Source organism: Vicugna pacos, chromosome 5, assembly GCF_048564905.1.
Source record: "Vicugna pacos chromosome 5, VicPac4, whole genome shotgun sequence".
Taxonomy (NCBI): domain Eukaryota; kingdom Metazoa; phylum Chordata; class Mammalia; order Artiodactyla; family Camelidae; genus Vicugna; species Vicugna pacos.
In genome coordinates this window covers 88,691,490-88,705,204 of record NC_132991.1, presented here as the reverse complement: position 1 = coordinate 88,705,204, position 13,715 = coordinate 88,691,490, and the positions used below count along the sequence as shown (strand labels likewise).

The 13,715-nt window shown below is 40.6% G+C and overlaps 1 protein-coding gene and 1 pseudogene across 2 annotated transcripts in view; both read right to left on the bottom strand.

The window, feature by feature from the left end:
* Positions 1–3,982: 3,982 nt before the first annotated feature.
* LOC116280685 (nuclear body protein SP140-like protein) lies at positions 3,983–12,518 on the bottom strand (annotated as a pseudogene).
* SP100 (SP100 nuclear antigen) overlaps positions 8,425–13,715 on the bottom strand; it is a 71,544-nt gene continuing 66,253 nt past the window's right edge. For both annotated transcript variants that reach the window (XM_072961829.1, XM_015242317.3), the window contains 2 exons: positions 13,232–13,270; positions 8,425–10,019 (listed from right to left, as the gene is read on the bottom strand). In XM_072961829.1, coding sequence (XP_072817930.1) covers positions 13,235–13,270 — 36 coding nt within the window. In that variant the 3' untranslated portion in view covers positions 8,425–10,019; positions 13,232–13,234. The remainder of the gene's footprint in view (positions 10,020–13,231; positions 13,271–13,715) is intronic.

The following is a 13,715-nucleotide window of genomic DNA, read 5'->3' as shown; positions in this document are numbered from 1 at the left end:
TAAAATAATAAATTTTAAAGAGTCCAGATTAATCATTTTTATTAGTTAAGGTAGGTTATCTGTTATATGAAATAGAACCTAAACATTTGTAATTGCTAAAAGGAGAAGTTATTTCTTGCTTGCAGGAACAATCCACAGTGTTCCAGACCATGAGTGGGAGAAGGAGTATTGAGAAGAGGATAGGGTGCTCTGCCCCATGTAGTCATTCAGAGACCAAGTGTACTAGAGACTATGCCATCTTCAACACTTGTCTTCCAAAATTACCCCGGGTGAGAGACAGAGTAAAAGCCAGAAGAGATGTATAGAGACAGGTAGGAAGAGTAAGAAGTGGAATGACAGTGAAGGGTCAGCAAAGTTGAAAGTGAGACAAAGCAGAACTCCCCACTGTGGGTAAAATTTTCTGTCTCTGGAGATAGTGCTGAAGCAACAGTAACCTCTGTAGGTGAGGTGCACGTGAGAGTCATACCAGGGTACTTTCAGGCAGGCATAGTCCTACCTGAGTTGCTGGATCTTCCCTGGTCATCCCTCACCTTCTTGTTATGTGATTTTCTTTTGTGTTGGCTCCTTGGGCACACATTAAGTCCTCTAAGTGATTTCATTTCTCTGTGCAGAGGTTAATAGAGATGACACTCTGGAAGTCAGACAAGCCCCAGAAGCCTCTAGCTTTGCACTGAGAAGTGGTCCAGGTAAGGAAGATGCAAAATGTCCATCAATACAAGCTTGAAATCAGAGCTCCTGTCTCCTGATTAATTGAAAGTTTTCCTCTAAGATCAGGAACAAGATAAGGGTACTCACTCTCACCACTTCTATTCGACATAGTCCTGGAATTCCTAATTAGAGCAATCAGACAAGAAAAAGAGATAAAAAAAGCACTCAAATTGGAAAGGGAGAAGGAGAATTGTATCTGTTTGCAAATGACATGGTCTTATATACAAAAATCCTAAAGAGTCTACAAAAAAAAAAAACCTATTAGAACTAATAAACAAATTCAGTAAAGTGGCAAGATACAAAATCAACATACAAAAATCAGTTCCGTTTCTATACACTAACAATGAAATATATGAAAAAGAAATAAAGAGAACAATCCCATTCACAATATCATCAAAAACAATAAAATGCTTAGGAATAAATTTAACCAAGGAGGTGAAAGAGCTGTGCACTGAAAACTACAAGACTTTGATGAAAGAAATTGAAGAAGACACAAACAAATGGAAAGATATCCTGAGTTCATGGATTGGGAGAATTAATATTGTTAAAATGTCCATACTACCCAAAGCCATCTATAGGTTCAGTGCAATCCTTATCAAAATTCCAATGACATTTTCCACACAAATAGAAAAAAAATTATAAAATTTGTATATATAAAAGATCCTGGCTAGACAGAGAAATCCTGAGAAAGAACAAAGCTAGAAGCATCACACTTCCTGGTTTAAAACTATATTATAAAGCTATAGTATTCAAAACAGTGTGGTACTAAACATATAAATAGACACAGAGACTGATGGAACAGAACTGAGAGCCAGAAATAAGCCCTCACATATGCAGTCAACTAATATTTGACAAGAGAGCCAAGAATACTCAGTGGGGAAGAGTTTCTTTAATAAATGGTGTTGAGAACACTGGATAATCCAAAGCAGAAGGATAAAATTGGACCCCTTATCTTACACCACTCACAAAAACTAACTTGAAATGGGTTAAAGACTTAAATGTCAAGACCTGAAACTGTAAAACTTTTAGAAGAAAACATAGGGGGAAAACTCAAAACTCTTTAACATTGGTCTTGGCAATGAGTTTTTGGATATGACACCTAAAACACAAGCAACAAAAACAAAAATAACAAGTAGGCTATCTCATTAAAATGGCCATACTGCCCAAAGCAATCTACAGATTTAATGTGATCCCTATCAAATCACCCAGGACCCTCTTCACAGAACTAGAATAAAAAATCATAAAAGCTATATGGAATTATAAAAGACCCACAATAGTCAAAGTAATACTAAAGAAAAAGAACAAAGCTGGAGGAATAACCATCCCAGACTTCAGACAATACTACAAAGCTACAGTAAACAAAACAGGGTGGTACTGGCACAAAAACAGACACATAGATCAATGGAACAGAATAGAGAGCCTACAAATAAACCCACAGACCTACAGTCAATTAATCTTTGGCAAAGGAGGCAAAAATATACAATGGAGAAAAGACAGTCTTTTCAGCAAGTGGTGCTGGGAAAACTGGACAGACCCATGCAGAACACTTCCTCACACATACACAAAAATAAACTCAAAATGGCTTAAGGACTTAAACATAAGACACTATAAACCTCCTAGAAGAAAACATAGACAAAACATTCTCTGACATACAAATAGCCAACCGGCACATGAAAAGAAGCTCAACATCGCTAGTTATTAGAGAAATGCAAATCAAAGCCACAATGAGGTATCACCTTGCATTGGTCAGAATAGCCATCATCAAAAAGTCTACAAATAAATGCTGGAGAGGGCATGGAGAAAAGTTAACCCTCCTATACGGTTGGTGAAAATGAAAATTAGTGCAGCCACTATGGAAAACATTATGGAGTTTCCTTAAAAATATTAAAAAATAAGCTACCCTTTTATCCAGCAATCCCACTTCTGGGTATATATTCAGAAAAAATAAAAACTCTGATTCAAAAAGATACATGCACCCTAAGGTTTATAACAAAACTATTCACAATAGCCAATTCAAGTGCCCATCAACAGATGATTGGCTTAAGAAGATGTGGCATACATATGTAATGAGATACTACTTAGCCATCAAAGAGAATGAAATATGCCATTTGCAGCAACATGGATGGACCTAGAGAATATTATGCTTATTGAAATAAATCAGACAGAAAAAGACAAACACTAAATGATATCACTTACATGTGGAATCTAAAAAATAATGCAGATGAATCTAAATACAAAACAGAAACAGACTCACAGACATAGAAAACAAACTTATGGTTACCAAAGGGGAGAGGGAAGGGAGGAGGGATAAATTAGGAGTATGGGGTCAACAGATACAAAATAACTACACATAAAACAGGCAAGCAACAAGGATTTACTGTGTAGCACAGGGAATTATACTAATATGTTGTAATAACCTATAATCTAATCTAATCTAATCTAATCTAATCACTTTGCTGGACACCTGAAACTAACACAACATTGTAAATCAACTGTATTTCAATTTTTAAAAAAGATTCAGATTGCTTATCACTTCCATAGACAGCAAAGCAAGAAGAGCGAAGGTGATAGCTCCCCATGTCCCAGTGGGTAGCACCAATGCCAAGGGGGATGTGGATGACATATGATGAAGCAAGAGTGACGGTACACATTCGTGTTACCTCATGCCTCTTCAGAGCTTGGAATATGAGGAAAGCATGTCATGACAGAAGGCAGTGGGTGGGAAATAGCCTTGTAGCAGCTCCTCACAAGCCTCCCAGGCTTTCATGTTCTGGAGGATGATAGGGCGTTCTCAAGACTTAGATTAGATCAGCTGCTGGTAGGTCTTGCCTATGTGGACATGCAAGTTCCCCAGGATGCCATGGCAGAGCCATTCCCCAACAGAACCAAGGACTGTCAGAGGTTTGAGTGCCCAGGTGAGGCATGCTTCTATCAGCTGTACCAAGTATGATTCTGCGAATTGAAAATTGGAAATGCTACGCATCCACTACGGGCTTCCTGATGCCACTGGGGATGAGGCCACAAGCAATGCTATCCAGTATCCAGTAAGGTAACCAGCGACTAAAATATATAAATCACAGTAGCTTTCTATAACAGGCAAAACTCAGTAACAAAATATATTGGGAAAAGGTCACATTCACAATAACAAAAAAAAAGTGTTAAATACCTGAGAGTAAAATAAGAAATGATTAAATCCTGTGGAGAGGAGAAAAGAAAAGAAAACTTAAAAGCCTAATAAAAGATTCAAGTAAAGCACATAACACGATCTTTTATAGAAAGACATGGTATTTTCTTTTGTAAATTTCACCCTAAATTATTCAATAAGAGTCTCTGACAATTTTAAATTTCATTTAGAAAAATAAGTTAGCAGGAATGTCAACAAAAAACAAGTTTGAAAAAGAAGTGTGATATGTTATTTGCACAGCAATGGGCCTAATGGTCAGTGGGGTCACAGGCATGATCTCTTGTCGCTGCTGGAGTCTCTGAAGGGGGACCTAGAAAGAGGGTAGGGCTCAAACTGAGTACTGTTTGTGCTTATTTCCTGGATGGCAAAAATGTCTGTGAAATCATTCTCAGATCTGGCCTCTAGATGAAGTCCCAGCCTGATGAATTTCTCCTTGTCCTGAAAAAGCAAAGACAAAAACAATAATAGCTATTGCCAGTGGGCTTAGGTTGCCAACGAGCTTGACTCCCAATGTTCCAGATAACCTGGAGTTTCATTTTAGACTACCCCAAATGCTAAGCGAAAATTAATCCAGTTGAGAGTAGCTTATGTTCTTTGATTGCTGGATCATTTTTCTTCATCTTGAATACAGAGGAGCAAAAATAGTACTATACTGCATTTTAATTCTTCATGAGAAATTTATTAATTTTTTAAAATCTAGTTATTTGATTTTTGAACACAGAACATATTCCTTGTAGTACTCTGATTGTGCAGAAATGTCTAAGGCAAATTCATGGTGTTTTCTTTTATCCTTCATTCCCATCCCTTAAGGTAGTCCTTGTTAACTTTATTATACACCACAAAGAAATTCAAATGTAAAGAAATTCAAGATTTTGAAATATGAGAAATGTGATTTGGTATCTTTCTTTAGAGATGAGACACACAAGTTGCCTTTAAAATGTGCTTCTAGCAGATGAGAGAACTGGCCCCACTTCTCCACGAGCACCGAGGCCATAAACATTCTGCTTGTAAGAACTCTACCATGCTCTGAATCCGGAGTGCAGTTCTAGAACCACTGGAAATAGGAAGATGCCCAGGTGTGTGTGTGGGTCCTGTCCACACATTCCTGAGGGCCTGGATGTCAGAGGGCAGGAGCACGAACTGCACAGGAACATACTCTGTATCTCAACACCCAGTCTCCCCAGAATGGTCCCTGAGTCTGGGCTGCGTGGGGTCAGGAGCCCAGGCCCAGGGCAGGGACTTTTGAGGTACCCACAGAACTGTCCAGATCCAGTGGAAAAAAAAAAAGAAGAAAGAAAGAACATCACTTCCATTTCCTGTGGAAGAGACTAGGTCTGCAGTTCACTGTTCTCTGTGGGCAAACCGTCTATCTAGAAGGAGTAAACTCTGAGGTCCTCGGGCAACGTTTTCAGTGATACCTCTGGCCTCCTGTTATTATCTGCCCCACCATAGCCCAGAGGGCTTTTAAAATACTGCCAGAATTTTTACTTTGTGGACTTGCCAGATGATGAGGGAAACTGCAACTTTTACTTGCTTACAAGAAGGTGAAAGACAAAGCAACTTAATCGAGAGAAAATAGAAGCAGGGAGAACCACTTACACTGGAATACTGTCTGTGGTTCTGGAAGACGAGACACATGTCCTGCACAAATCCCTCCACCTGGCAGTAGGTATATCTTCCTCAACTTTTTCTTGAGTTTGTTTAACCACATGGGCTTCTTCGGCCCGAGATGCCTCTCTACTCTGTTGACAAAGTGCCAAAGGGCAGGCTATTAGAGGGTTCCAAGTCTACCTTCTGTAGACTCCCACTGTTATGGACTGAGCACTTATGTTCCTCAAATTCATATGGTGAAATCGTCACCCCTACTGTGATGGTATCAGGAAGTGGGACCTTTTGGAGATAATTAGGTCATGAGGGTGGAGCCCTCATGGATGAGATTAGTGCCCTTGTAAGAGACTTCAGAGAACTCCCTCCCTCCCTTGTGAGGATAAAAAGAAAAGACAGCTCTCTGCAACCTGGAAGAGAGCCCTCACTAGGACCTGATCCTGCTAGCACCCTGATCTTGGACTTCCAGCCCCTAGAACTGTGAGCAATAAATTCCTGTTGTTTAAGCCACCCAGACTATGGCAATTTGTTATAGCAGCTGAGCTTTGAAGGGCTGACTGAGCTGACTAAGACATTCACCAACAAGACAAAGATAATGGCAACTTGTACCCTCTGGACTCATAACACAAATTTGACAGATGCCAGTTTTGGGTTTTGTTGCTCTTACTTATATAATGTGGTTCTGAGGCAAAAAAGGGGGTTTTTTGGAGAGCAATATAACTTCAAGAGGAGAAACTCACATTTCTGCAAAAGAGAGGAAATTTTAAGTGAAAAGCAGCTTGGAGAGAATGAGCCTTATGTATGCTCAGATAGATGCACAACTCCCAAACTTGCAGACTGTGAAACAGACACCAAGTTTCTGTGGCGTAGAAATGTTGGTGTCAGGTCATGTGATCAGAGCACAGCAAGGGACAGCAGTTTGCCTTGGGCACCTTTCCTCCTGCCCCCTGCAAGGTGGTGCTGCTTCTCTTGTGTAAACAGAAAGGAGGAGGCTTCAGGTTTGCATTTCAACTCACCAGCTGCTCCTCAGGCAGCATCTTCCTCTTCAGGACCTCAGATTCCTGATGACATGGTTGGCTTTCTGAGTACCTTTCCTGAAGAGCCTTTATCTTGCAGAAGTTGCAACTCCATGGGTTCCTGAGAGGTTGGACATAAGGTCAGCAAAGGGAGGTTCTCTGTGAATCAACCTTTGTGTCTATAGCCACTGGAGTGCTCTGCTCAGATTGTAGTTTCCAGCTGTACCCAACTTCTCTCTGACATCCCTCAGCACTAGAGCCTCATTTGGGCTCAAATGCCAAAGACAACCCTCCCATCAATAGCAGTAGAAGGCTGACAGTCTAAGTGAGGTGTCACAGTGGGTAAAGACTCTCATTCACCTCAAAACTTAGGGTTCCCATCTGAGCCACTGTGATTTTGGTAATGACTCCTGCCTGCTAGAATCGCGGGTTCCAACCTTGGAAATTAGTACCTTAAGCACTGGAGTCTCGGTCCTCAAAGAGTCATCAGATCACATTAAAAATCAGAAAACCAGCTCTTTCTCTCAACTTAGCTGAATAAGCACAGGGCATAAGCCACAGGCATCCTTTCCTCTGGCCCTGCCAACTCTACATCTAGAATCTGTGTGCAGAAACTTCTTGAAAAGGAAATCTACCAACAGAGTGCCTGATATCTTCCATTTGCTCCTAGATTCATTCTCTCCTCTCCTCCCCCAGGCTCTGTACTGCGGACCTCTCGACAATTAGATGGATACAATGATCCACCCTAGAGATATCATTTAGCCTCTCTCCTTGGCCACCCCAGTGGTTGCTCAGGGGGCCCATTACAAAGTGCCCATGGTGCAGGGCTGGAGACTACACATAAGCTCAACGACTTGTCTTCTGCCTCTGCAGACTGTCTAACTGCAGAAATTTATGCTGAATCCTTGAGTGTGCACATTCTCTGGTTGCTACATGGGAGCAGGTGAATTATACTAGATTCCTCCCATTATGGAGGGCCATGCTGTATTCTATAGGGACAGACATAATCCTGGTAGAGATCATCCTTCCTGGCTAGAGCGAGTCTGCTCACACCACCACTTATAGAGTGCCTTGTCAATCTATGTGTTATCTCACATATCATCACCTCTGACCAAAGATATATCTTACAGCCAAGAAAATGCAGCAGTGGACTAATACCTACAGAATTCAAGGGTCTTATGTACCCCGTGATTCAGGGTCAACTAACTTGATAGACTGCTGTGATTGCCTTCTGAAAGCTCATCACAGCCCCAGCTTTGTCAGCTTTGGTGTGTTCCCATAGCAGGTGGTGTCTGCTTTAAACCAGCAGCTAATGTAGGGAGTCATCACCTCATCAAAGTGCATGGGTCTGGGAACCAAGTGAGGGAGGTGGGGGGGGTCACTTCTTTGTTTATTATACCTAAAAACAACTTGAAGACTTTTCTCCTCATTAATCTATTGCTGCTAGCTTTGTTAAACAGCTCTGTCCCTATTTCTGGATCCCCATACTCAAGGACTCTGCTTCTCAATCAAGACACATGCAACCAGAGACAATCTTGCAAGCTAAGTGTGCATGGTGGGAGAAGCTGTACCACAAGAAGGAAGGGCAAGAGGGGGCCAGGTCTCACTAACGTGCCAGCATCTTTAGGTTGGATGTGGCATTTCTCATGAAAGATCCTTGAGCAAGTATCACAGGAGAACAGCGCTCCCTTTCCATGGCACACCTCACACTCATTTAAGTTTTCTCACTAGAAAAAGAGATAATACAGACATCACTGGGATCAGTGAGACCCTGGAAGGTTGAAACACTGGGACTCTAGAACACATGGCTTTTGCTTGTACCAAGGTGACACTTGTAAATTTATCTCCTCAAACTATTAAGGAACAACACTGAATGGAGATTTCATTTATTTTTATTTTTAAAAGTTAAAAATTAATTTATTTCTTATTGATGAATAGTCAATTACAATGTGTCAATCCGGTGTAGAGCATAATGTCCCAGTAATACATATACATACATATATTCATTTTCATACTCTTTTCATTAAAATTTATTACAAGATATTGAATATAGTCCCCTGTCCTATACAGAAGAAATTTGTTTTTTACCTATTTTTATACATAGTGGTTAATATTTGCAAATCTCAAACTCCCAAATTTATCCCTTTCCACCCTCTTTCCCCTTGGTAACCATAAGATTGTTTACTATGTCTTAGAATCTGTTTCTGTTTTGTAGATGAGTTCATTCATGTCTTCTTTTTTCCTTTTTTAGATTCCATGTATGAATGATATCATATAGTATATTTCTTTCTCTTTTTGGCTTAACTCATGTAGAATGACATTCTCCAGATCTATCCATGTTGTAGCAAATAACATTCTTTAACTCTTTTTTGGCAGAGTAGTATTCCATTGTATAAATATACCACATCTTCTTTATCCAGTCATCTGCTGATGAACATTTAGGCTGTTTCCGTGTCTTGGCTATCATATATAGTGTTGCTATGAACATTCAGGTGCATGTATCTTTTCGAATTAGAGTTCCCTGTGGATATATGCCCAAGAATGCGACTGCTGGATCATACAGAAACTTTATTTTTAGTTTTTTGAGGAATCTCCATACTGTTTTCCATAATGGCTACACCAAACTGTATTCCTACCAACAGAGTAGGAGGGTTCCCATTTCTCCATAGCCTCTCCAGAATTTATCATTTGTGGAAGGGATAGCCTGGGATTTCAAAATTTGTAGATACTGACAGGCATATTCAGAATAGATAGACAAGATTGTACTCTATAGCACAGGGAAATATATACAAGATCTTGTGGTAGCTCACAGCAAAAAAAAATGTGACAATGAATATATGTATATTCATGTATAACTGAAAAATTGTGCTGTACACTGGAATTTGACACAACATTGTAAAATGACTGTAACTCAATAAAAAATTGTTAAAAAAAATGATAGCCATTCTGATTGGTGTGAGGTGATATACCTCATTGTATTTTGATTTGCATTTCTCTGATAATCGAGCATTTTTTTCAAATGCCTATTGGCCATTTATATGTCTTCATTGGAGAATTGCTTGTTCAGGTCTTCTGCCCATTTTTGGATTGGTTTTTTGTTGTTGTTGTTGTTATCAAGTTGTATGAGCTGTTTATATATTCTAGAAATTAAACCTTTGCCAGTTGTATCATTTGCAAATATTTTCTCCCATTCCATAGATTGTCATTTTGTTTTGCTTATGGTTTCCTTTGCTGTGAGAGTGGGCATCCTTGTTTTGTTCCAGATTTTAGTGGGAAAGCTTTCAGCTTTTCACCATTGAGTATTATGCTGGCTGTGGGTTTGTCATAAATAGTTTTTACTGTATTGAGATATGTTCCCTCTGTACCCACTTTGGTAAGAGTTTTTATCATAAGTGAGCAGAGATTTCAGAAGACATTCTGGTCTGCAGTGATGTTCAGGAGGAAGTGGCTGTGTGTTACACCTTTAAAGTTTTCTTTATGAAGCCAGAGATTCTGACACAGGAAGGCTAACAACAACAACAAAAAAGGAATAAATTAAAGATAGTCTGAGAAATTTATTATTCTGTAGGCAAAACATGGTTCAGGAATACAATGTCTTATCTAGTTGTCTACATTGCATCATCTATATTGACTCATTGAAGAGTGATTACTGAGAATTTAATACGAGAGAATAAACTTCTGAGATACCATTGCATCCCATTTTCTTGTCCATAAGTTCTCTGTGAGTTGAAGGACCTGAGGAGGAGTTCCTGGACAATGGATTCCGTGCCTGGAGTGCCCCTGGGCCTGTGACAGAGCCTCTGGGTTGGAAAGACCATGGGCACAGGTGACCAGATGGATGCCAAGGAGGACAGAGCTCTTTGGCTCTGGGAGCCTGAGATAGCCTGCCCCCATGATGTAGCTTAGCACATAAGATGCGGAGGTGCCATCTCTCAAAGTCCAGAGAGAATGGGAGTAGCAGCCACTGGAGTTGAAGGCCAAGGCCCTAACTTCATTTTCTGAGCCTGTGGAAGACCTGGTTCTTTGTCTTATATAAGGAAGATGACAGGATTCACAAAATTGACTGATGCTGGATTTTTCACCAATCTCATTATGTGGGACCTTTAGCCAGATTTAATTTCATTTAGTGAACTTAAAAATTTGACAGTGTTTTTGTGTCTAATTATTGTCGAATAACAAACTCAAATTAGAACAATAGAATTTATTGACCAAAATAAGAATTGGTCAAGGAATGAGCCCACTGGTGGGCAAAGAAAATCACATTTTTCCCTCTTTTTTTGTGATAATCTCTGTGGCAGTAACATGTGAATCCCTGTATACTACAATTTCTTTGTATGAGGGTGATGTGCCTATGCTGGAAAAATGCCCAGAGGACAGGCACCCGGCTTCTCTCCTGGGCTACCTGAGCAGAAAGAGAACCGTATGGGGGGGAACATTTCGTCCAATGGGTAGCAGCTCTGCATTTAGAAGAATATATTCTTTCTACACAATAGGATGGAAGAAGGAATTCACATCCTTGTGTGACAATCTAGGCACAAAATGATGCATAGACTTAGGGGCTGGCCCATCCAGTGATGGGTAGCTGGGACTCTGGTGGGTGGTGAGGAAGTGGGGAGGTGGCAGGGAGTGCCACTCTACCTCTTCTTTCTAGAAACACACTTAAAGCTTTATTTGATGACATTCCACTCTGTTGGATTTTTTTTCTAACACCCTGCCTCTTTCTTTTCAGGTTCCTCACTTGGAATGTTGGAATTTTGGAGGGCTCTGTCTTATGTCCCCTTCTATGTCCCTTTACTATCCTAGATGACCGCAACTACTCCCAATCACAATTACCACACTTTGTCCCTAGGCTTTAAGACCTGTGTCTCTAGTCTTCTTTCAAGTCTCCAAGCACCCAAATTGTACTTTCCATCATCTTCAATTAGATGTCTTTCATCATGAATAAAGTTCATCTTGCCTCAAACCACATTCCTCGTCTTCCTGTCTTGAATTGGCTCCTCTTTTAGTGCCCCACCAACTCACTAAGCACCCCACCATTCCACCCGGGAACCTGAAAGTGAACATGGAGTCCTCCCTTTTCCTATCCCAGATATCCAACTATTACCAGTCCTGCTGATTCCAATTTTTAAATATCTAATCTCATTCTCAGTGATTCTGTGAGATCCACTGCTACAAGAATGCAGGGCCTTTAATTATAAAACTATATTATTAGCCAAAGAAAAACGGTCTGCTCTTTGGGTTCCAAATCATAACAGTCAGAATATCATTTCTGAGCCCAGTGAGCTGAGGTGAATTGCAACATACCTCAATTTGTAAATTCTTTTCATGTATAAATTCAATATAAAAAGAAGAGACACAAAAGCTGCACGTAGGAGGAAATTCTAGGCTGCAAGATGTATCTTGCCCATGTGCTCCCTTTCAATAGGAAAACCTAAGGAATGGCCTGCCAGGGACATCCTTGGGGACACCCCCTAGTGGGCTTGAGTTGCCCTGGTATGGGGCCATGTAACTGTTTTTCTGTTTTGTCACAACAGATGAGACTCATGGATGCTGACCACTATTTTTAGGCTACTAGGTCAGAGTTCCTGAACCATCAGTCTATAAGTACACTGCGAGTGGGCCTGAGGAAGAAAGAATGATGCATGCAAATTCAATGTTTGAAACTCCATTGTCTAGGAAGCCTGCAAACTTGGTGCATGTCTCTTTAATCTTTTTAGCAAGAAATTTGTCCTTTCATTCAACAGTGGTTCTACACCTATTGTACAGTAGAATCACCTGGGGAGCTTTAAGAAAATTCTGATGCCTGGGACCCCATCCTCAGAGATCTTGACTCAGTTAGTCTGGGTTGAGTGTGTGTTTTAAAGCAGTGTGTTTTAAATGTTCCCCAGATGGTTTTAATGTGCAGTCATTAGTTGAGACCTTTGGCTTCTTAAAGTAGTGGTCTCTGGACCAGCAAAAGCAGCATTACCTGGAACTTTTTTGAAATGCGAATTCTTGGGCTCCATCCCTCACTTACTGAATCAGAAGCCCATGAGATTCTGATGGACACCATAGATTGTACAGCGTGGGTCTACAGTGACCCACACATTTTGTCATGCATTAAAACCACCAGGGGAGTTTTGGAAAATCTTGGTCCTCAGACAGCATCTTAGAACAATAACATCAGAACCTCTGAGGGTAAGTAATTGCAATATGCAGCCAAGAGTGGGAGCTCAAGGTCTAGAGGAACTTCTCCCAGCAAGGGCTGGGAGTTATAGGCAGTCATTATCACCTATAAGCTCTGTCACAAGAAAGGTTATGAAGAGGGGGAGAACATCCTATCTGGAAGAGTTGCCTTTTCATCTTCATAGAGGGCTTGGCCATGTTGGAAGAAATAACCCTCTGTGTCCACCTCAGTCATCAAAAAAGCTATGCAGACCCCAGAGATGAGAGCTATTCCACTACTCAAGGGTCCCATCTCCAGCAGAGGAACAGAAGCAGTGTGAATGTATCTAGAGCTTGCTGGGCAATGCATCTGCTAGAAAACCAGAGGGCATGGAAACCCTTATCTTTCCCTCTCTGTTGGTGCCATGTATTAGTCCAGCTACACAACATTATGTAGTGAGAGGCACCTCCTGCAGTTGTGCAAAAAGTGACTGCCTGAAATGTCCTTATTACAATGAAAGCAATCAAAGTGATATTTAGCTTAGAGAGAGGCAGTAGTTCAAGTGATAATTACCTTTTATCTTTTTATTGATGGATCTGGTAAAAATCCTCTCTGAAAGAAAAATGAGATTCATGCCATTATGAGTTCTTGTTTCTACTTTGTGAACTTGGTAATTCCAGCTGCCTTCCAGATGTGTCCCATTGTCAATGCAAATTCAAGGTGTCTTCATGGAAAATAACCTCCCTCTCCAAATCTATAACATGCTGCTGTCTGTTATCCAGACTCAGCTTTCAAACCTGAACCTCCTCTCTTGCTCTCCTTATAAAGCTTTTCCAAGTTTTCCTTCACAACCTCCTCTATACCCACCACTTCCTTTCTATTCCCACAGTACCCCTCTAGCTTTTATCTTTATACCTTGCATACTACAGCTACTTCATTGGCACACATCTGGTGAATGACTGACCAGGTGTCAGGCCCTATCAGTGGCTTTGGGCACACAAAGATATCTATGCCATTGGGGAGACAAGTGGGAAAAGCTGGCACATAACAGGTAAGG